Source organism: Lethenteron reissneri, chromosome 23, assembly GCF_015708825.2.
Source record: "Lethenteron reissneri isolate LAM-NWPU_2019-01 chromosome 23, ASM1570882v1, whole genome shotgun sequence".
Taxonomy (NCBI): Eukaryota; Metazoa; Chordata; class Hyperoartia; order Petromyzontiformes; family Petromyzontidae; genus Lethenteron; species Lethenteron reissneri.
This window is the reverse complement of record NC_083801.1, coordinates 12,105,988-12,130,604: the sequence shown is the minus strand read 5'-3', so window position 1 is coordinate 12,130,604 and position 24,617 is coordinate 12,105,988. Positions and strand designations below refer to the sequence as shown.

General features: G+C 43.9%; 1 protein-coding gene across 1 annotated transcript in view; it reads left to right on the top strand.

The window, feature by feature from the left end:
* Window positions 1-23,366, top strand: part of INVS (inversin) — a 64,637-nt gene extending 41,271 nt beyond the window's left edge. The window contains 10 exon segments of the mRNA XM_061557210.1: window positions 2,209-2,364; window positions 2,991-3,220; window positions 4,304-4,410; window positions 7,492-7,701; window positions 12,075-12,232; window positions 12,610-13,413; window positions 13,570-13,810; window positions 15,323-15,807; window positions 17,465-17,551; window positions 23,205-23,366. Of these exon segments, the coding sequence (XP_061413194.1) occupies window positions 2,209-2,364; window positions 2,991-3,220; window positions 4,304-4,410; window positions 7,492-7,701; window positions 12,075-12,232; window positions 12,610-13,413; window positions 13,570-13,810; window positions 15,323-15,807; window positions 17,465-17,551; window positions 23,205-23,311 (2,585 nt within the window). The 3' untranslated portion in view covers window positions 23,312-23,366.
* Window positions 23,367-24,617: the final 1,251 nt, after the last annotated feature.

Here is a 24,617-nt window from a genome sequence, read left to right as displayed (position 1 = left end):
GTATAGTGTACATTGGATGTTTTTGTTATAGATAAAAATAAGACATTGTTTGTATTGTAAAAAAAAATACTGTTTGAAAAGCACAGAAAAATAAAATTGTAATTCCAAAAATTAAGGTTTTTTTAGCAAAAGTTTATTGTATTCTTATTCAATAATTGAATGCTATATCACTCAGGTTTAAAAGTGATGTGATTGTACAACACTAATACCTGGGGAATAAACTCGATTGTTGAACATAAAGAACTCTCTAAAAATACACAATATAAAGACTGCTACTAATATATACTTAATTAAGTAGTTGCAACGCAATTACAACATCATGTGCTATGTTTCATACGTTTTACCTAAATTGCAAATTCACTTTTAAGGATTGGGTTAAGTGCTTTACATATACCCAGTGGTCATGATCATACAAACACCTGGAAACATAAATTCAATATCAAAATTGCATTCGTAATTGTATCGTGGTTGTACGATTACACTGGTTTGCCTGTTAGCTACAAGGATATTTCTAGACATAATTCAGTCAAATTACTGTTACAATTTTGCACTGTGTCTTCTTCGTGTTTTTGCCGTCGTGACTTTCTCATCGTGTGTGTCAGCTGTCATAACAGCATCATCACGCATGTCGAGCATCACTCTGGGCCATGAGGCTTGCGTGCAGCCATTTGGATAGAGAAATAGCCATCACACCCGTGGGCATGTGTACAGCCCCCAGTGCTGGAAAAGAATCCCTGATATTCTATTAGCATTGTATATCAGTCGCACATGCATAAACAATAAATAGAATGACTTTAACGGTCAAGCTTACATATATATATATTTTTTCTCTCCCATTTGAATCCATTGGTTTAAAATAGCAAGATCATTTGTGTAATTATTTTGAAATCATGAGGTGCACTTATTCATCACCAAACAATGCTCCACATGAGCCTTAGCTGCATCGTTAGGAGGCTTGAAATGTCCTGATTATGATGTTTATAGCGACTGTGGCAAATCCCTGCCGTGGAAGGGGGAGGCCTGCAGATTGATTCCCTCACTGTACACCCCCGGGATAACTTAACACCGTAAGCGGATTAGCCACCTCACACCAAGTTACGGAAAACCTGCAGCAGCAGAACGCATTAGGTAATCTAAAAGCGGTTAGCCGGAGATGATTTGACCTGTAGTGTCGAGTACCATTACTTAGGGCGTCATCTTCCACTTAGTTGTCGCTACTCGTGTACAGCCGTGTAACAACAAAACTGCGTGTTTTTATGTTAGTCATGGTCAGTGGAAGATGGCAAGCCTTCACGCAGCCCACTCTGTTACGTGAAAAATCACGACGAACGCTATCAACGAACATCGATCATCGATCTCCTGGTCGCCAGAGCAACAACACAAGTGCCAAACCTGATTTTTAATGCGGTGTAAAACTGGTGGATTCAATTATTATATTTATGTCAAAGGCGCTGATTAATAAAGTTTTTTTTTTTAAACCTGGAAGCAATGGAGGGTCACCCCATTTCTTAAAACGTAATATCAAGTTTTTGTTGATACCACGTGCCACTCAGTATTAAAAAGTTGAAGTGATTCCTGCTCAAACGAGCACTTTGAGGTGGTTGCCCATTTACAGTCCTGAGCCACATTCTTTATCGCAGGGGATAGTATTCATAGGGCAGCCGCCGTTCACTTCTCCACGAAGTGCTACTCATTTTATCGACTCCATAAGAATCAACCCCCAACCACGAATTTAACTCGCAACCTCACAATTGTGAGCTGCTCATTCTACCGCTGAGCCACCTGGCCGGATACTCGGTATTAGACCATGAGAAAATCGTTGAAAAATTACTTAACAGAAAATAAAAATGTTGAGGTGGGAAGAAACATCCCCCTTTGTTAAGCATTATTTAAAAGACCTGACTAAAAAACATGCCCGTCTTTGTATACTCGGTTACTTTACACATGGGCGATCATGTGGGCGATCGGTCGTTCGGCCATACTGTTGCATTTTTAACCGGGTCCTCAAGCCCGTTTGCTTATCCAAACAGCGCTATTTGATCTGCCGAGCGACTCAGGTGGTGCATCTGCCTGCGGCGCGTCCATCCCGTCTGCGCGTTGAATCACAGGGAGGCATCGTTTTGTTTACTGTTTGCGAGTCGCGACGAGGGTAAACCGCCCCGGCATGTTTGCAAGGTGCTACCCTTCCTCCCCTCCCCGTTTCTGCAGCGTTGCACGCGGCCGCGCTTTCCGGTCATGTGAGCACGGTGCGTCTGCTGCTGGCCCACGGGGCGCAGGTGGATGCAGCCAATGTCATGAAGCACACGCCGCTTTTCCGCGCCTGCGAGATGGGCCACAAGGAGGTTATCGAGACCCTGATTGAAGGTGCGTGTGCGCGTACGCACGCACGCGCGCCCGTACGTGTCTGCTCCACACTGCTCCCCACCCCAACCATCCACCCCCCTCCCGCCCCAAGTTAATTTACCCTCTCAGGGCATAGAATATTTATAAGTTAAATGATTAATGTGCTGTGTTTGGATTGTATTGCCTGTCAAGTTCATTCATAAAATTATATCCATTTTTTAAGCAAATTTACATTGCCTTGAGAAAACCACCTTACAAATGTTTTTCCATTAAGATACGCAGTATTGAAATGTAAACAGATCTGTACGTAATTCTTCATGATATAATTATCAATATTTATGCGTATTAAGGTGCTGCGTAGCAAGATTAAAAATTCTGTCACATCCTCCTTATAGTGCAGACGGGAAGATGATCTCTTTCACACAATGCATGGTGCGCCATGTGCTTTTCCACAAAGGGGTGCATTTTCGGGCATATGTGCGCATATATCTATGAATTTGTATATATGTGTATACTGCGCGTTTGCATGTATGCGACTATGCTTTGTTCTTATATCTCTGCATGTGCGTCTGCTGTTATGGCCACGTGCATTTGTTTGCGTGCTCATGTGTCTGTGTTTATGCTCGCGCATGTATGTGAAATGCAAGGCGGTGCGCGGGTGGACTTGGTGGACCAGGATGGACACTCCCCTCTGCACTGGGCAGCTCTGGGTGGAAACGCAGACATCTGCCTTATCCTAATTCGGAATGGTATCCACCCAGACGTGCGGGACCATGTGCGCCGCACCCCGCTCCAGTGTGCGGCATACGGAGGCTATATCAACTGCATGGTTGTTCTGATGGACAGCCAGGCTGACCCTAACATACAGGACAAAGAGGTGTGTGTGTGAGCGTGGTGCTTCTGAGTGCGAGCGACATCAGCACCACAGCTGTGAGGTGTTAACAGTGCAGGCAAACGCCGCTGCTTCAACAACACTGCCTCACACGCACTGAACATTCTATTTCACAGGTTGTCCAAATTATCCAGACGATGCCACTTGTGTGAGATGCCAGGACTCTGGGACTTATCACGCAGCAGAAAAACGTTGTGCTCTTGACCGGGTTACAGAATCATAAATAGGGTTTCAGTGGTCATCTTGCATATTAACAATCACTGTCGTTTATGTGACATCCCAGTAATTGTCATGGAATATAATTAAAACAGTTGAATGTTATATGTGAGCTGTTGCAAGAGTTCAAGTGCTGTGGGATTTTGATTAATCTTCCATTGGATATCGTTATCAACAAGCAACAAAACTGCATCAGGGATTAAACAATGTTTATTTTCATCAAAATATTATAAACCATAAAAATATATAGCCGATAGATGTTTGCTCATAATGATATATTAATACTATAAAAGGTGGCATCCACTGTTTAAAAAATACACAGAACTAATTTTCCTCCAGGCGAGTGAAAATGTTGCGTTGAAATTCCGACTGCTCCCATCAGCAGATAGGTTAGCATGACAAAGAGATCATTCCATCGGGTGCTTGACAATTGTACTTGTATACAATTTAAGACACGATTAATTTAATTAATTGTACTTGGTCTAATTAAGCGGCGCTATTGATTATTGGTCAACTTAAATTTCCCGTTTTCCATTGATTGAGCACAATCCAGGCTCACGCTGCAAAGTGAAAGACACATTGTAGGTTGCTCGTGATCATATTTGTATTGTTATAAAATGCATATAATATATTATAAAATTGGTCTTTTAATAAAATACCACTGCAATTCAGACCTTATAGAACAATTCAGTAGTGTTTTCATTCAAATACCATGAATATGACATGCATTCGACTTTCTGTGTATTATTACAGGTATACACTACTTGTGTTGATGCGTGCATGTGCAGTAATCGACAGTCATTAACGTGCATCATGCAGCCACGTGTAACTCTTGAACTCGTGTATCTCCAGGGCATGACAGCGCTGCACTGGTGCTGCAACAATGGTTACCTGAACGCAGTCAAGCTCCTGTTAGAGTACGGAGCCTTCTCTAACCACATGGAGACCAACGAGGAGAGGTACCCGCCCCTTGCACCCATCCACGACAGCGAAAGCCATCCATTGCCAACATAAGTAGGGCCAGCAAAAATCTGCGGAATCACCCGCTTCCCTTAACAACGTTGTTCAACATGTGATGTGCTCATAAGTGACTTGGCTCTCCTTTAGTCAGACAAATACGTCTATTTCTGTGTGGATTATTTTTTTTTACGACATTTATGCGCGTGATATTCCGTCGAGCGAAGACCGTGTATCCATTGATTTCTGTTCATGTTGGTAATAGTGGTTTATAACGAAGCAATTAGAGTTTATTTCATGGCAATTGCCGCAGTGTGCATTAGTGAATTGGTTCATTCATTAATTTTACGAATGTAGTTTAAAATTACAAAATGCAGTGGGACGCTTAACCACTGTATTTGAACGTGGCTTCAGAATGCCATATGGACTAAAAGTTTTAACGCCTAGACAAATGCGGATGCGCAGTGGTAACCTACTGGAACTTTGATCAGGGCAGCAGACGTTTTCATTTTAAACAAATGCTAATTAGACATTTTGGAGGGGTAGAAGGCAAGTGCCCAGGATTCTCACATCCTATGCTGCTCGCACTCACTGTCATTGCTTATTCACAGAGGCTTTTGCACCCCGGCTTTACTCGAGCTGAAGCTCACAAAGGGCCACGAGATTGGAGCGAGAGAGAAAGAGACTGCTGGATAAATAATGAATGACGAATAAATCATGCTCTTTCTTCTTTACTTTGTTGTGTTTACTGTGGCTGAAGGGCCGCTGAAATGAGCTGTTAGTGTATATAAAGAGGGTGCAAATGGCGATGAGCGTTATTCGTCATTTCTGATTGAATGTGACAGTCCGGTCAAACTTCTGAACTGGGGAAAAAAGACTGCCAAAGAATGCAGGTGCTTATGAGTAATATATATGTATACTGTCAAAAAAATATATTTTTACATTATTGCAATACAGATTACAGTACAGTGTATGTATTCTTTTTGCCGTCTGTATTATCCGTTTAAAATTACTTTGCCGTAGTATTTCAGAACCAGTGAACTGCTTCCATGGGTGTGAGAGTTACAAATAAGCCTGCTTATAAGCACCAGCTTAAGCTGTAATGTGCATCATCATGAATCGCACACAGAGTATCAACATGAACATGAGTCAAATCATTTGTCTGAAGCTTCGTTTTTATTAATCATTGTTTTCTCCATTATTTCATGGAAATAATTGAATACTTATAAATGTCCAACAGCGTGCATATTCCAGAATAGTTTTTAAATCAAGAAAGAAAGATTGCCATATATCTATATACTTGAGCACACGTCATAGGAAATTACATCTGCATGTGGCAGAGAATGAAACTCGCCCATTATACACTCAGTTACGTGAATATTTTAAATAGTGGCTTACCTGTTCAAATGCAGTATCCTTTAATAAGAACGCTGCTAATTGTATAATTCCCATTGTTGAGTACGACCACAGCGATGATCTGTGCCCTCAGAAAGCTCCACGATCTGTTGGGTCATTGTAACAAGGTTAAGCATCACTCTCGCATCCTGCAGGCTTTGAGGTTGACTAATAGGGCCTGAGAAGAAAAGGCAAAGAGGCAAATGATTAGAGCTTCCATTTTTTCCTTTTGCAACTGCAGAGTGTTTGTTGTCAGCACATTAATTTCCTCCCTGAAATATTTGTCTCGGAGATTAAGCGCTGGTCCCTGCCAGGGTCGTATGTCTTGTGCACAGCCCCAATCTGAGCGCTCGGGGATGAGTAATTAATCTTGCCGAGCTGTTTTGGTCTGTAATCCATTTGTATCCCCGAGAAATAATGAGTGGGGAGTTTGTTTCGAAGGAGAAAAAAACAAGTATCGATAGTGATGTAAAACTCTTGATGGGAAAGGGATTGCGGTTTAATTGCGCAGCGCGATGAACGACTTACTGCCTGGGCTAGTTTGACGCCAGACTTAAATCCTACCGTGTACCTTGATGTATAATTTAAGTGAATGACAAGACAGAAAGGCTAAAAGTACCAAAAATACGGCTCGCCGATTTATACATAGAAGACTATTATATGGCTTCCATCTAAAATTAATGTGCGTGACAAATATGCTTGAAAACTTTAATTTGTAGATACTCGTAAAATAATGGAACTGCCGTGCTTATGCAATGTTCCAAAAATGTGTGTTACTTAACAGTATGTTTATGCAATACATCAAGTTCCTCTGTGCTGTCCTGCATCTCTGCGCACACGTACTAGTGCTGAAAATATTAATCTTGTAGTGTTGTGGTAACAATAATGTGCAGGTTCTTGTTTGTATACAGTATTTGCATGGATATGTTAATAACCTGTAATGCAGTGCACTAATCAGTGTAATTTTGAATGTCCTCCTAGATTAGATGAGGCTGTAAAAAACATTTAGACTTGTTTTTCTGCACAGTGAAAGTGGTACATTTGTAGAGCACTTATTTGGATGTGTTTGCCGAGGCATGCATGTAATGTGAGTGGTTACAATGTGTGCACGGATTTGTGTCCGAGAACCATTTCATAAGCGGCACAGAGATTAATCACCGAGGGAGATTGATTGATTGTCTGACATTGAACAACAGCCTCTGGTTTTCACCACGTGTTCTGTCATTTGGTCACAATCTCGGACACAGCTAAATGACTAAATAACCAGATCATTGATTCCACATTATTTTCCAAGGGCCTATAATATTGCCTGGAGAAACTTTCTGCTGTATTTAGAAAATAAACAAAATATGACATAAAAACTAGATTTTTGTTTCTAGATACTGTTTTGTGCATTTTAAATCCAGTCATTTAAATGTTGTACTCTTACGATTGTCCTGAACAGCTCTCCAAAGTGTTGTCGGGTTGTACCACACGTTGTTCAGCATGAAGTCTGACAATTCGCGTTACGTGCAAGGAGCTTTAGTTCAGTTCCTAAAGAAGCCTGGAAACACATCAGAGAGGCATTTGCAATGTTATTTTATCCCACGGTCCATCTTGTTGTGTATGCTCATCATATCGTTCTAGCTGTTTAGCAACAGTGTCAGAGCTTGATCCCACCACCTTCTCCCCATTCACATTGACCCCAGGTACACCCCCCTCGACTACGCCCTGCTCGGAGGGCACCAGGAGGTGATCCAATACATGCTTGAGCATGGGGCCCTCTCCATCGCCGCTATCCAGGACATTGCTGCGACCAAGATCCAGGCCGTGTACCGCGGGCACCGTGTGCGCCGCTCCTATTTGGACCGGAAAAAGTTGCTCATGAAACACGAGCAGCTGCGCAAGCATGCAGCCAGGTACTGCCCAGGGGTGGGGTGCGTCAACCAAAGAGAACGCAAAGACTGCAGTCCGATAATAACAGTCGGTCAAATAATCGCCTTGCTGAAACGCGTGTGAGGTGGTGTGCTTCTCTTTTGGCACTTCTAAGACAGTGGTAGAAGTTCTGAAATCCTATGGGGGGCCCAGTCTCTACATATGACAGCCGCTGTTGACGTTACTCAAAGTGTTACTCGTTTATTGACTCCAATTGTAAACCAAATGCTCTTCCATAGCACCACTCAGTCAAGGTATAGTAATAGTCTTGTATTTATCCAGGATAGCCTCTCTGTGTCTAAATATATATTTCTTAGAGTGTTTGCCTTAGGGAGGAAATGGTGGGCCCTAAAGAAATCCCACCTATGATTGGGGGTGACATTCAAAATCCACATCTACAATTCAAGACCACATTTGCTGTACTGCCATCAGTACATGCTGAAATCTTCACGATCCATCGTGGCCAGAAATGAGTCTTTTAAGCTTAGAGGGTAAATGTGGGGTGTGGGAATAGGGAAAAGGGTGAAGGTTTGACTTAAATAGGTAATGACCCAAGCCCAAAACAGGCACATAGCACACATGCATGATTTAATGCAACATGCATCCTGTTAATGCAAGCCATTATTTGTTCACACCCATAGCCTTTACCTAATACCAGTGTCTGGTTGTTACGCCATGCTGATGGATATACATCCAGTAGCATGTGTAGCTGGGAACAGTGACATGCTCCACCCCAGTGAGAGTTGGCGCGGTCACAATAGGTGACTTAAGAAATCCAAGGTGGGTCCAATGTGCGTGTAGCCGTGTACGTCAAACGAATGCACTCCAGGAGATTTGTGTAGGTCAGACATTTAAAGTCAAAGCTCTTGCTAAAAACAGCCCAATACTCTTTTTTTGTTGTATATACAAACTATAATATCATATAATTTACACGTGTACCTTTATACATCACGTAAACTATTGACACAAAAAAGATAGGATGATGCCCAGCAATGCATAAAGCTCGGGTCGTGACTGCACAGTGCATATATTTACTGTCCTCTTAATGTCCGATACCTGTGTATGAAACAGTTTGTGTGGGTCAGTGTAGGCATAAGATTAACTGCTACTACACAGGAATAGGTGATGTCAACATATGGCATTGTATTGAGATTTCGTGATAACAATAATGTACAGCCCTTTGTCAATTCCCTGCTTGGTGAAGACCTCCTCATGCAATATCTGTCATGGGATTGTTTGAACACACTTCACCACGCTGGTCAGTGTGGGTTTGTAAATTCTGGGTTGATAAATTATAAGTTATGATGCCTTAATTATATCTTTCAGGATACAGTCTTTCAGAACACAACATAGTATAACTGGTCAAAATAATATATTAGAATAATATTAGAATCACAAGGTTTGACGTGGGTCACAGCCTGATTGATTTTGTGTTTGCATTGACATGCGAACCTTATGGCGGGACCCCGGGGTCCCATAGGCCCCCGGCTCTCGCATAAACTGCGTTGCGACGTCATTTTATGTCTGTTGAAGGCGAACAACACGGCGATCACTTCCTCTCGACGGGCTCTACACGATGCGCTAATCAAAGTTTAAAAGCTGTGTTTATGACTACGGCAATTTTGGCAACGACGGGTGCTTGGTGAAGAACGAGAGGATTGATTTCTGGTGGGTCGCGGCGTTTATGTGCGCGGTGGGACGGAGTCGCCAAAAATAAATTAATTACGATGTTGACTTCCGTTTATTCGGGACTCCTGGGTCTCGCCATGAGGTTCAAGTATACAAAGAGTACATTTGCAATGCTGCGCACAGTATTATGACAATCAAAAAAGACAACTCTTGTATGTCTTAGACATTTTTATAAATGTCTCTTCACGCGACTTGGTACAGCATCGGACAGCACATTGCCTCATACTGCCGATCCACAACAGAGAGCAGGTGAAAGGCAGCAAGTGGAGGCTGAAAAAGCGGCTCGATAATTATCAGCGCCCTTGATGCATCATATGACAATGATGCAATGTAAATCCTAGCAGGCAATGACGGCATCTGACGTAAATTACAGATGGTGTCTTGAGTTATCGCATCGGAGCGCTGTACACGTTGCTGTACTCGCAGGCTGAGCTCTAATGCAAGTCATGGAGTGGGAATGTTTATCAGCGACTGAGTAAGCGGTGGCAGCTGCGCTTCCCTTGTGTTATCTTGACAAAACAATTGAGAGTAATGACACGTCCACACCTCTGTTCATTCTTCAGCCACTGAGTAGTAATAGGACAGGACAGATGCCCTCTTCGATAACGGTGAGGCTGTCTAATGTTCCGTGGGGCATGTCAGTTTGTGGCTGAATTGTGCTCTGTGTGCATGTTGTTTAAGCACATTAAATCCATTATGGCAGAGTGGATAATACTGTCAAGATATGATTTCGTAGTGTGTTTACATAAAGGGCTGCTAAATTATCCTCATCTGAACCAGTAGTTATCCTTAAAATTGGAAGTTACGTCGTATAGTTTGTGTTAGCGTGAAATAACTGTTTTGCATTACCTGTGTATTTTTTGTTTTCGCGATTACCGCGTACAATCACAGAGGCAGATTCGCATTGTTGGTAAACGTGCACGGTAGTTATATTTATTTTACCAAAACAGCCCCAAGTCTCCCATTGCCATCACAGGGAAAATTATAGAGACAGTTTTTTTTTACCAGGTCCTAAAAATATTAAATGATGCCGAAATAGTACTCATGCTCGTATTGTTATTTCATATATACATATATATGAAGCGTACATTTGTCCATTGTTATTTGGGAGATCGATAACAGTTAAAATCTTGAGGTCACTAAGCTTCTTCATGGTTCTTTCGGCAAAGTCACGTAGAAGAGAAATAATAAAATAATAAAAATTCAACATAATAAAATACAATTCTCACGACGTTTCGGCCACAACGCAAGCAGCCGTCCTCAGGTGAAGAACAGGTCTGTCGGAAAGACAGCGTCTGAATGAACACCACTAAGCTTGCGAGACGATATTGCACTCAGCATCAACCTACACCCAGTTTAAATACATCCTGTTCTTCATCAATATTGCATATGTTTGATCATGATGCATTTAAAGAGAGTTTTGAAAGTTCAATTATAAATATAGTTTTCCACATATCCAGTGATTTCAAACTTTTGCTAAGACTCAGGGGCGGAGAAGCGATGCTGCAGCTGAATTTACAAACCACTGGGGTTACACAGATCTGTGTCAGGTGTTGCTTTTTAATTAATGAAAACACGCAAAACCCCTCTAAGCTGCCAAGGCTTCAATTTGAATATATGTAACAGCTGCAGAAATAGCTTTTAATTAGCTTGTTTAATCTCTATAATAAAGCCTAATATGTGTTTGCAGTTTGGTAAATTACTGCACACATGCTTAAGAGAGGCCCCACAGAAACAAAGCAATATTAATCAGCTTAAAAAGTCTCCAAAGGCTTGTGCTTTTCTGACTACGGCATACAGATTGAATGTGACGAGCGCACAGAGGCATCGGATGAAAAATACCACATCTTTGTTTTTGTGTTGAATTCTACACAGATATAAAAGCCACACCTGGTGTCTTTACTGTTCGGTAGCGGGCTTTTAGATTTTCTAGAAAATGTGACACTTCATTTGCAACTCCCCTGGCTCTCTCTTATATTTATATGATAGCCGTCAATTAAATTTTCCCATGTCTTGTCTGCCGTGGCATATGTTTTAAAAATGTAATATTCCAGACGTTGGCGTGGATACACAGCTCATTAGCTGAATGGATTCACTGTGCAAATAAGAAAACTTCTGTTGTTATTTACACAATAGCTATACTGTGCTACCGAGTTTTACCAAAATTAATTATTAAAGTTTTCAAAGATACCATTAAATATATACCAGAGCTAAAGGTCAGTGGGGATTTATTCGAAAAAAAATATATGCAAGCCTCACCTATTCGCAGTAATACCGGGAGCAGGGAGGGGCTTGATAGTAGGAAGATTAACCTTTTTGTGAATATGTGAAGGCTTTCACATGGACACGTGTGAGCTGTAACTGACAAAAGTTTAGCAAAGGACACGATGTGAAACGTACAATGTGTGGTGGGGTTTTATTACCAAACTTTTTTGACATATAAAAGGTGACATGTAACACCATGCTTTTTAAATACATATAAAACATATTGCTGTACAGTAAAAAAAAATGTGAAAAGTTAAATTTCTGAATATTTGATGTGAGAATAGACGAGGTTTGCCTTTACAAGCTATCTTGAGAATTCTGGGACGATTATTGGGTATCCTTTGTTCATCGTGGTCCCACCTCTTTTTTAAATAACAGAAAGCGTCCTTTCTAACCCTAGCAGGAAGAGAGAGGAGGTGAACAGGAGAAAAGAGGCAGCGCAGCAGCTATTGAAGATTGGAGAAAGTGGTGCCGAGGCCCAAAATCAAGAGAGGCTCGTGCAGCAGGGGGTCCACAGGAAGGAGCCTTGTGCAGAGACCACGCTTGAAGGAGGAGAATGTGGTACGATAAGCTGAAGCGCCTCTGTGTTGTCAAATAATTGGGTCAGCAGTGGAAGCACAAAATGCGTTCGTTTGATGACCGATCGACCGCGGTTTTATTATTATTTGTACAATTTGGGGTTTTAAAAGGAAGCTTTGAAAGAGATGAGCATTCCTTCTTGCGAGGCGGGCTCTGTTATGTCGCTGTAAATTGTGCATTTGCTCGTGCTTGAACATGTCATTGGGAAGGAAACATTTTCCGAAGCTTAATAACATAAAATGTGTATTTTGGCTTATGATCTAAAAAGTATTTTTGGCAAACTGGAAATGGTGGCACTGTTTAATTGGCCAAACTATTCAAGCAGCCTACACGAGTGCTGTTGTCGTTTTCTCTCAAAGGACGACACGCTCGTGAGCAGGAGAGAGCGAAGCAAGCACTGTCTGCCACGGGCACCCGTGGTCCCACCAGGTCTGGTGCTCCAGAGAAGGCCCCATCCAATAGCGCTGGTGGTGAGGCACCAGAGAGAGCTGATGCTGCCACTCTGCATCATTCAGCCTCTGAGGGTGAACTGCGGGCATCTATCGCGGGCCGCGGAGCGACCACCAAAGCAAAAAGCATCCAGCAGCTGCCTCAGCCCGACACCACCAGTCCGAGTCCCAGGAGCGGCAGCAAAGAACCGCCGCCGCCTGGAAGCGGGAGCGGGGGCGGTGGCGGCGGCAACAGCAATGGTAGTAGCATTGAGAAACGCAGCTCGGCTGGGAGAAAAATCAAAGCTGGCGACGTTGCAATTGGTAACCAGGTTAGACCAGAGAAACAGTCGGGTGGATCACAGCAGCAAAACAGCAGCGAGGACGCAAAGAAAGAGAAAAAGCACCATTCAAAGTCTAGAAAGGAGGGCAAAATGTGTGCAGATGGCAGTGGGTACTGCTGCCACAAGCACTCGCCGGGTTTGTGTGGACGGACCTCACCGGTTTTGAGCAGTGACAGAAGGGATGCCAAGCATTCACACAGAGGCACATGCAGTGAATGTAAGTATCGGCATCCAGAGAAGTCGGGGAAATCAAAAAGCACACATAACAACTTGTCAAGAATAAACGAAGATGCTGTACTCGGAGCTTCGGCGCAGAATCGAACATGTTCGGCACATGGTATGCAAATTAGGCCAGAGAACGACGAAGAAATACCTCACGTCACAAAAACAGGTAAGAACATCGTATAATCTGACTAGTTTACATTACTAACCACATTTTAGTATTTTCATTTGTCCAAATTATTTAATAGATGCTCTGCTTTGATATCTATAGCATGTAAAATCATTTTAAAACTCCCGGTTTCATTTGTGTCCATTACACTTTCAGAATCAGCAAAATCCTCGCCACAAATTTGCAAGAGAAGTGAAAGAGAGTATCCAAGAGGAGGGGGTGGCGGCAGGTGGGAGGCTGGAGGCAAAGGTCACGCGCTGCCCATTCCACACGGCTCGAACATTATGGAGCTGGCACTTGAGGTGCGACTGCAGATCGTACAACGGGAGAGGAGGCGCAAGGATCTCTTCCGGAGGAAGCAGCAGGCGGCCATCCTCATCCAGAGGACGTGGCACAGGTGAAAATAAACGCCTCCTGTGCCTGCATAGGGTTCTGTGGTGGGTGCCTCCTTGAATGGGGTGCCACAGTGGCGAGATATTAACTACCTCGCCTGGTATACAGGAGGTCGTGGGTTCAATCCTGACCCCGTCACCTGTGTATTTGGAGTTTGCATGTTCTCCCTGTGGTCGTGTGGATTTTTATCCGGGTCGTTCTGTTTTTCCCTCCACATTTAGAACCATGCATTTAAATTATTTGGCTGCTATAAATTTCCACATGATAAGCCACTTCGTTGAGCTATCATTTTTGGCCAGATCGCTTCTGAAAAAGAGCTATATAGCTCAGTGGGCCTTACCTGGTCAAATAAAATAAAAGAGTAGAAATTACTTGGATAGCAATCCAGATTGTGCCATCTTGTCATTGGTTTCAAGCAATAATGACAGTTTGGCAGATGGGTGTTCTGGCTCAAGTCTTCATGGAATTTTAACAATGTTCAACTGCATATCATTGACAAGATTCCACAATGTTGCATAATCTCTATGCAAATAATGGCATTCGGCTACTTTGCAATCTTGTGCTTTTGTGCATTCTCTCACCTGTTGTAGTGACCACTCCCCATGAATTTTGATCAGTGTTTGCAACATTACCATAGTTTTCTAATATATTTGGCACCGAGGCATTTTTGCTCACATATATGTAACTGCTTAAATGTCGTTATTTCGGAGCCCCTCATAGCCGCAGAGCACTCGCCAGCTTGGCACGTGAGCACTACACCATTCCAAATCGGTACGCCTTGGGAGATGGTAAAAGCCAAACAAGGGAAGTGTCCCGGAACTGAACACGTCACGCTGCATTTGTCTTGATCACACGATGGATGCGTCGTGTCTCCTTGCCGCCCCCCTCCCCTTCCGACGATCCCCTCTTCTACCACTCCAAACACTCCCAGCCCCCCCACGCCCACCATTGCGTAGCACAGCAGCTGTATCATGCGTGCCAAGTTCCTTTGCACCATGGCTTGCACTACCCGTGTCCCCATGTACCAAGACGCTGCTGTGGCACCAGCGCTCACTCAGGCGTTCCTTTGTCCCATGGTGGCTACAGCGTGTCTCTTGTTTTTTGCATTATTGATTCTTTGTATTTTTTTTAGCTCTATGTGAAGTTGCGGGGCTCTTGTTTATTAGCGAGCAGCAAAAGGCAGTTGTCAGTTAAGTGGAAATAATCTCTTAAATAGCGTGCTCTTTTTACTGCATAGTTACTCATTACAGCTCTTATGGCAAATACCCCAGAAATAATTTCACTGAAACTTGGTAGTTTTTGGATTATTAAGATAAAATAAAACAACGACCACTCTCAGTTTTGAAGTAATTCCTATTATCTTTTCGTTCTACAATGTTATCCTAACGTGTTTTTTTTCAATTCAATACGCACATACCCATCGAGAAATGTAGGTATGTAATTACATTCTATATTACAAAGGACTGCCTGTGTATTTCATATGCCACTCATGTCAGTTTCCTTTCATTACCCTCAGGTACAAAGCACGTCAACTGTGCGTGTCTAAACAAGCGACAAACACAACACTGTCCAGAGTCAACAAAGCCAAGACGATAAAGGACAAATCTTCCGAGCAGCTGAGCAATGCCCAACAGAGAGCACTGGCAAGCAGATCTCCTGTAAAACGCGCATCAAAGATCAATGAGGAAAAGATGAAGCTTGGCGGCAGCAGGATAGCAGACGGGCCATCAGCAGTGGGCAACAGTCACTCAGGGATTCCCGAAGGTGCTCAATCGGACGGCTCCGAGATGGCTCCCCATGCACCGCTTTGCTCTGATCCTGATGAGCGCTGGAGAAGAGAGATGGCCGCTCTCACCATCCAGCTCGCCTGGAAAAGATTCCATGCAATCAGGGAGCACAGGCCGCACCGGTCGGCCAGAGGACGCTGCAGCAAAGTGGCCCCTCGGTGGGATGCACGGGCGAGGGCAGCAGCACAGCTAGCCCTGATACGGCGCGTCTACGGTAAGAGGCAAGCCACAGGCAACCGATGTAGCGCAGCGCAGCCCCAGCTAGTGTGGAGGGTGCACAGTAGTGAGGTAAGCATTAGTATTGAAAGAATAGTGCTAATAAATAAGGCAATAGGACTACAGATGAGCATCTGCTAAATACGAGGTATAACATAGTTAGCGTGCATGCCTAATGCAGCAATCTCATTGCGACTCTGTACTGTGTAGCACATTTTTGACATCAGTGACCACACGTGTAACTTGTAAAACATTTGTTAAATATCATTTCGTTGATTCAAATTGAAAAGGGAGTCATTATGCCCTCAGAACAGCTGACACGTTAAGGCTTAAACATTTTGCCCTCATAGAAATTTAATAACTCATTTAGTAGAGAATCGGGAGAATGTCAAAACCACATTCCCTCAAAAAAATACGTAACTTCCATGCTCCAGAGCATCGCTGCTTTGCTCGGAAGTTTGCAGCCACTGGGCCGCAAAGTGAGCAGAGAGGCAGCCGTCCGAGACAGGGTAGCAGAGGGGTCATGGGTGCGTTTCCTCCTGTCACTTTCGTTGAAGGCTGTGGACACATAGATTAGCGGCCTGCGTGAAAAATCCACCGCTCGACTCTCCCATAAGCTTGGCGGCCTTCCAAGTGCCACTTGATGCCTTGTCACATCCTTGTTCAGATTGTCAAGAAGCCCATCAGCTGGGTCTATCACCTGCTACTGGCTCGTGACTGGGGCTTTTTTTCTGTTTACTTTATTAGCGTCTCATCTTTATGCGCCCTCTTTTACTGTTTTCTTACCCTTGGACCCCACTGCCATTGCTTCCCACCACATCTTAGTTTTGTTTGTATATATGTATATATATATATTTTTACTCGTGTTCTTGTGAGGGGACTGTGACCACAGGAATATGAAATTTCCTGTCACTGGCTCAGGACCTCTTATGGACACATGGGTAGAGACAAAAGAAAAATAATTTTGGGGATTTGTATAAAGTGTTGATGTCAAACTCATACCAACGGTAATGTTAATATTCAATGTGGTCGTATATAAAACTGCATTTTTGTCTTGATACACGGATGGTCCACAGATGTAGCATGTCTGCATTCACAGTCACAATTTAATTGGTTCGAGTGTTCATGTCAGACCCTCTATTTGCTTTGAAAATTATATCGACGAGCATTGAAGCCTTTAGAGGGGTTGGTCCACCGAGTAAAATGTTGATATACAATGTCCACATGCTGGATTATTGACACGAAAACATTTAAAATCACCCCAAGCACAACATTTTAAAACTGAAAACCAATGGCTCTCTTCCGAGTGATCTGTATTAATACAAGGAAGATAGACTTTAAATATATACACGTCACACGCATAACCATAAGGAGCGACTTATTTTGTTCACAAAAAATACGCAACAAAATTACATTTACTTAAAAAATGGTATTCGGTGATGGTCGTGTTGTATCTGCCATTCTGACCCCTTGATTCCAGAAGTTATTAAGGAAAGCCTTCAGAACCATGTCGCTGCATTTCTGAGATGTTATCCCTCAGCAGATGCTTTCCAATCTTTGCTTTGCTTTTCCTTTGCTCGTGCCCTCCGTGCCCCCGCGTATCCCTTCCTCCTGGCTGAGAGCACGACATGACACGTGATGGCTGTTCCTCGCAGGCGAGCCTCAGGGGCCATGTGGACAGCGTGTGCCCAGGGTCTCCCCCAAGGCGAGCCTCGCCAGCCACTCTTCCCTGCGTGCCGTGGGTAAGGGGATGGATGCGCCACATTCCCTCGAGATGGTGCACCGGGCGCACCACATTTCTACATTGACCACTCGTGCCAGAGGCTTGCTGCGAGTGGCTACAGAACACAGAAGAGAGGCCAACTTTGTTTTCAGGGCTGTGATGAAGTTTGGTGCGTTGAATTTCAAAGTTTGAAGGACACAGGAAGGAAGCACACAGGACGGGTTTAATGCAAACTACCATTTTCTTCATATCAAATGTATAGCCTTACGTTACATGCCGTGCACTCGTCACTAAACGTGTATATTTTTCTGTCGGGGTTATATTTTTTGTTCGTATTTGACAAGCACGCACCACAATGTTCATAGAATGCATCATATGAGAGGCAGACCAATATTTTCCTCCGAGGAGCTCCCATACAAAGCACCAAACGAAACTATCAGGAAGGCAATTTCCACCACAGACCGACGATCAATGCTTTAAAACGGGTTCTTTTCCCCAATGAATCATCTTTGATAGTTCTGCCTGTAATCGTGCAGTTGAGAAATGAGCACGTTAATGCAAACACAATAGTTTGGTAATTATATAATTAGCGATGACTGTTTAAGCCTTCAGCCATTTAACGCTCCTTATTAAATAACATCCATTGAGTAATTAAGGAGTCCTGCAAAATCAAAAAATATTTACAGAAGAAAATAAAAACTGTCATGCGCCAGGTTTTTTTTGAGCAAGCAGCCTTTAGAGAGACACCGTGCTTGTGAAATCTTACGGCGCTGCACAAATATGCATTCATGCCTATTGCTCTGGCAGCACACTCGCAAGAGCACAAAAACACATTGTGGCACAAATGCGTATTGGCAGGGCGATGCATATTCAAGGGAATACTGCTCTCTCCAGACGGAGCGGGGAGGATTTGGATACTGAATGCGGATTAGAGGCTATGTTTTATTGATTGTGCTCTCGCTTCACTGTATTCCCAATCCCCCAAATATTAGGCTTTGTTATGCTGCAAAAACAATGTGATATTACTCGGTGTGCGAGGGAGGCACAGCGGCACGCAGGCTGGATAGGCTTCGCTCGGCGTAAAGACAAACTTGCTGCGAATGAAGTGGAAGTCCTTCAGATTACAGGTGACGGTGGGTCATTGATGGAGTTTGCTGGGTATTAAAATTGAGAGGTTCCCGTAGCTTGAAGGGTGTCGCAGCAGGTGTGAATTTATATTTGTCTATATCTTCGCTGGAGTGTGGCGTTCTAAATTATTCACGATGTCATCGCTGCGAAATAGAATTTGCTGCCCCCTGCGCTGCACCTTTCTCCTTCAGTCAGGCTCCGGCGTGAGTCTCCCTGGCCACAGCTGTGGAAGCGAATAGCGCACTGCACACACAAGGCACCAGCACACACAAAGACAAAGGTCCCCTGTATAGCCTTGCACAGGCTGTTGGGGCAAGCGCTCTTAGCAAGCACCTATGAAGGCCGGCAAGGCACACGAGGGGATGGGTGCCAGCACCACTCCCGGTCGCCTTTGTCTCCCAAGTGGCGATGTTTACACACCGCACCAGGTACTCATTTGAGGCCGAGTCGACCTTGGGGAGGCCCAGGACCGGTTCAAATAATCGTAACTGGTGTTGGCCGTGAGCGGGAATTGAACTCGGGTTGCCGGGTTCGTAGTGCAGCGTGTGCTACCTGCTACACTACTGCTCCCCCAAGCAGACACACACAGCAGACGCGCACACATACAAGCACGCGCACACATACAGCACGCGCACACACACAAGCACGTGCACACATACATACAAACACGCGCACACCCCTCTGCTCTTGCCTGGAGCAGCAGCAGCACCCCCCAGCAAATTTTGTCCATGTCCCCTAGAGACCCAATTTATAATGAATGCAGACTGGGTTTTTTTTTTACAATTATTATAACCACTTTGTCATTTGTCTATCAACGAGGCGTGTGAAAAAGAGGTGTTTTGGGCAATTCAACAATCGTAAGTAGAGCATTGAGCATTCGAAACGTTTAGAAAATTATGTTTTACTTTTCTACAACAGATTTATTCTCCAATGAACAAATAGGCTTTAACATGATGTACGTCTCCAGATTCCTGTAAGTCTTGCACATGACCACGTCAGCATTGGCTCTGCAAGGAAATACGGTTTGTAGAAAATTCCCATACAGTGAACCAGTGTTGTTGGTATTTTAGGTATTTTTTTTGTGAATGAATGTACATGGTCATCTTGTTTAGGAATTGTCTTTTGTCCAATGACCTAATCCAGAATACATGACGTGACTGTGACCTTCCAATACATGACACTGCACCGGGCATTATATGAAGCTGCGGCGTTTGTTTTATGGGCCGCAATGTGGTTTCTGCCTTCGTCAGACTCTTGCATGCTGCGTGTGCGTGTACAAGGTGAACGGAATGTCACTGGGAGTCACACTCTGTGGACTTGGACTACTCGTGCTGCGGGTTTTCTCCTTTTATAAGAAAAATGTAAAACTCTTTGCGTCAAACGAGTGGGGCCAGGCCTCACTTTAAATTCTTAAGGGTTTATTTGGAAACAGCTGTTCATTTTGGCTTCCCCAATGCACGTAGACAAAAACAGCAACTTTCCGAATGCCCAAACTTGTTCCTCGCCGAATAAAAACTGCCTACGTAAACAGTTGGAAAGATAATTTGCATCCTTCCCAGGCACTGTCTTGACATTATGTACAGCAATAAATGCCCTCCCGTCAGGCCGGAATACCTTTTTATGGAGACGTACATGGCTATTTAATATGTGTGTGTCTAGCCACGCTGCCGAGTGTATTTCAGCATGAGTACTAAGTCCATAACAGTGCTGTCAAGTGCTTTGCTGCAGTCATAGTCCATGAACATGCATGTCTTGTCTTTAAAACGGAAACACATAAAGCATTTTTACAAGGCACTTGCGCTCGCACAGAATGAGGGCAAGAAGGCGGATGGCTGACTATGATGAATGCCCAGGCAGCCAGGCCTCGCGGGTCCACGCTAAGCACGCTTGTAAACAGTTTGTTTCTGTATAGGTTTTTATGGGCGCAGCGTTGGGTGGGAGGAAGCTGCTTATTTCACCCGGGCTCTATTACATGTCAGGGGAGGTTGTAGCCAAGGGCAGAGTGCTAACACTCCATCATAGTGGCACTCATCTGAGCTCACGCCACCGTGCGGCCGCTGCGCGCTCGCACAGCGGCGATGCAGCCCAGGAACGACGCGATGGCTTTTCTCCGTGAAAATGTGAAACATTGGTAGACGCATCGTGGGGGAGCGGTGGTGATATAATTAGGAGGCGGGCACCTTTGACGCAGCCATAACCAAAGTGGCAACGAAACGAGAACTGGTTAAACTGGAGCTCTTTGCTAATGAGTAATTAATTGGTTGAGATTAAATATTCACAGGATTTTGTTTTCATTGGGAAAAAAATTGGTTCCCTGGGTAATTAATCCGTATTCTTAGTTAAACTCAACACTTCATGTTTTGTTTTCATGTGACAGATATGGGTAATAATGCTGGTTCATGAATTAATGTGGGGGTTACCAAAATAGTTAAGTAGCAAATGCAATTTTACAAGGGCTACAATTGCAGGCCTGTCAAATCATCTGCCAGGTCAAAATGCCAAGTCGCATCTGTAAATGTATATATTAACTTAATGGTACTGGGCAGATGGCATTTACAACAGTACATCTCTGCCACCAGCTAAGCTACTGTCAGCCCCCTCGGTGACAGAACTGATAAACCCAGAACCCCGTAGCTCCCCCCAAAAACTAGTGTTCACTGCTGAACAAGCAGCACTTCCAGAGCTCGAAGGGAAGGATGTAATGTATGTAGCGGAGGAGGAGCAGCTTTGAATGAATCATAAAATGAGAGCCAGAAGCCCCACATGTCCAGCCAAGCGTATTGTGGCCTGCATTCCAGCATGGATTGCCCCCACCTTCCCAGACCCCACTCGCCCTCCTCCCACCCCCCACTCACACCCTCCCCCCACTCACACCCTCCCCAACAGTTGCAGGGCCTTACTGTCATTTGCAGATGGCAACATCTGATCGTTAATTGGCTAATTACTCAGGAACTGTCAGGCAGTTAGGGGGCCCATGCTTAATAGCCTGAATGATTTTCACCTCGGGAGGAAACTGCCAGCGAGGCTGTGTCAGGTTTGTGCACTGCAGCACCACGGGCCCCACACAGAACATATTTTATCCGTACCAGACTGTCATCTAAATGTCGGCCCATTCAAATTAAGCAGGCCAGCAACGAACTCTGAATATGCAGGGGGAGGGTGTTTTTTTCTTCTGTTCCGCGTGTATGTGGCCCACTGCTTAATCAGGCAACAGTCGTGGCTCCACACACACATTGCGATGTGTCTACCTCGTAACTGCACATCACACAGCATACCCACGATTAAGACGCTTACTCGCTGTCACTCAACACCACCCCATTGCATTCACACAATTCCCTTTGCAGTATTTTCATTTAATGTTCTTTTGATTTACAAAAACATATTTCCCATTGATCTTTCTATTATGTAATTTATTTGAGGATTTGAATCCGTGTATCATTCTTATGTACTAATTCACAGGAATGATTAATTTCACAAGAAGGGGGTAAGGTTAATCTGGATACTTTGCATGATCAAAAGGGATATTGTTTTCTTATTTAAATGTCCAAAGAAATGGTATAACTTGGAAGACCAGGTTTCAAATGGAATTGTCATAATTATACTTTAAGCTGCTAGATTTGTGTTTTTTTTCAAATAACAATTTTAAAACTTCAGGGAGGGAATATAAATGAAGCAAACACTAAATTGTTGCCACACATTTCAGCACTTTTTCCCACTGCTGCTTGCCGAGTTCACGTGATATTTTTGCTATGTTATATGATGCTGCTTACATCATGTAACATTTTTGAAAATCTCCAAACATTTTCCAGATGAATATATAAACATTTCGTCTCGTTTTTTTTTGTCCTTATTAACCACACAGGAGCAAAATAAGCTCAGCCATTCTTTGCGAAACACTTTTCAATGCTTTAAAAATTCAGTAGCATTGTCAGAAACCTTAATGTGATTGGCCGTTTTGATACAGTGCACACACGTGTCCCTGTAGCGCCGTTGTGTGCAAGTGCAGACAATTCACTGCACGTACAGCTGGAAGCCACTAAATGCTTCCATGAGTGTCAGATCATATGTCCTGTTGGGCAATGGCAACTCCCATAGTTGATGGTTTGGGGCAAACATTTGTTCACCACCTTGCCACGATAGAGCTGCAGGCAACTCTCATTAACTAGTTTACACAGCACCAGCCTTGCCACTTAACACAGACATTTGTGACGCTGCATATGCATGCCGCCAGCACGACCCCCTCCCCTCCCATCGCTGGATCCAATTGAGAACAAAGCTCGATGTGAACAATGGATGCAAGCGGACTGTGATTCACTGCGGCGAACGTCACCACTGGGAACTCGTCTGCAGTGTGGCAAAAAACAAGCACCAAGTGATCACCTGCATATCTGAAAAATATCTTCTGTATAGGCCATCTACAAAATGCTAACAGCACGCATCACAAGTCAGAGTAGTATTTCTACGTATGCCGTGCCTTGATTTGATTATCGTTTAATCTGTGCGTGCCCCCCACCCCTCTCCTCTCCTCCTATGCGTTTTCTCAGATGGCGACTTGCTGGAGGCTGTCAACAACCCACGCCAGTTCTCCTACAACATGTCGTCAGCGCGATCCGAGGTCCTCTCGACGCGTGCCAAGCTGCCCTCATCGTAGCCGCCTTCGTGACGGGGGGGTGAAGAGGGGAAAGGTGGTGAAGGCGGCGGACAGCAGGGGGGACAGTCGGCGTGGCGCGTAAAGAGGGGGGGCCGGCTGCGGAGGCCAGCGCATCCTGCGTAGCGACGACTGCAGTCTGTGCGATTCTAGGAGACGAGTTGCTTGTGGTGTCCGAGGCTTGATTTTTTTTTACTTCTTGATGACAAACTGCAAATATATCAAAGTACCTTTTGTAAACGATGACTTTTGTAATGTAGACCTCGTGTAATTGTTACAAAACACAGGTACGACAAACAATTCTATGCAATTTATCTCTTTTATACATACTTTCTTGCAAAGCACTACATTCTTTGAGGACAAACGTTTTTACTGGCCGCAGAAACTTTTGAAATAAACTGTTTTATTGCCAAAAATATTTCGCGCTATCATTTTTTTTTTCAATACAAACTGTTAAAAGGTGGAAAACGCCACCAGTGCTTTCCCAAAGGAGCGCCTCGGAAGAATGCTGTACACGGGTAATAGGCAGGTTCCCTAATTAATGTTGAATTGTTAAAACCGGGCAGGTGAACAGCACATTTCAGGCATTGTGAATGGTCCAATTGCGCTCTGGGGACAGGACCAGATTGAGTTTGGATCAATTGCAATGCACAGAATGCATGCCTTACTTACCTATTCTCGCAATTGATTGTTAAATTAGGTCCGGGGGCAGGTTGTTGCCCATGGCCGGTGTGCACTCGTTGTAAGCAGTCTCCTTTCGCGTCAAGACGCTGTGAAATATATCCGGAACGATCACGGTGCGCCTTTCACTGGTTACATACAATGAAAATCCTGTTTAGGTAGAGCACAGCTTCCGGTGGCCAATCATACAAATTGCTTCCCATTTTGTGCAGCCTAAACTGTGCAATAAGGGACACTGCACGCTCCGTTACATATGAAACATGGCTGCAACTTGTGCCGGCCAGCGGGGGCCGCTAAATGAAGGAGTGGTGCACACAAACGCTAAATCAGGTTTTAACAGAGTTAGTAGTAAAGTCTGCCTTAATCAGGGAGCCCAGGATTGATGGAGCAATTCCGCCCATGGGGGGAGAAAAAGTCTTAGCATATATTATTTATGCATGATGAAATGAGGTTCATTTTCTGCATGTACGTAATACATATATCTGCCTTTTTGTAGTGTGATTGATTGAGAATACTTTTGAAGGTTGTAAATCACAAGTCCTTGGCAATTTTTAATGTGTCCCTTTAAAAAGCCTATTTTTTTGCTTCATTTTTATACGTTATCAATTTTTAAATTTTTATTAACTTT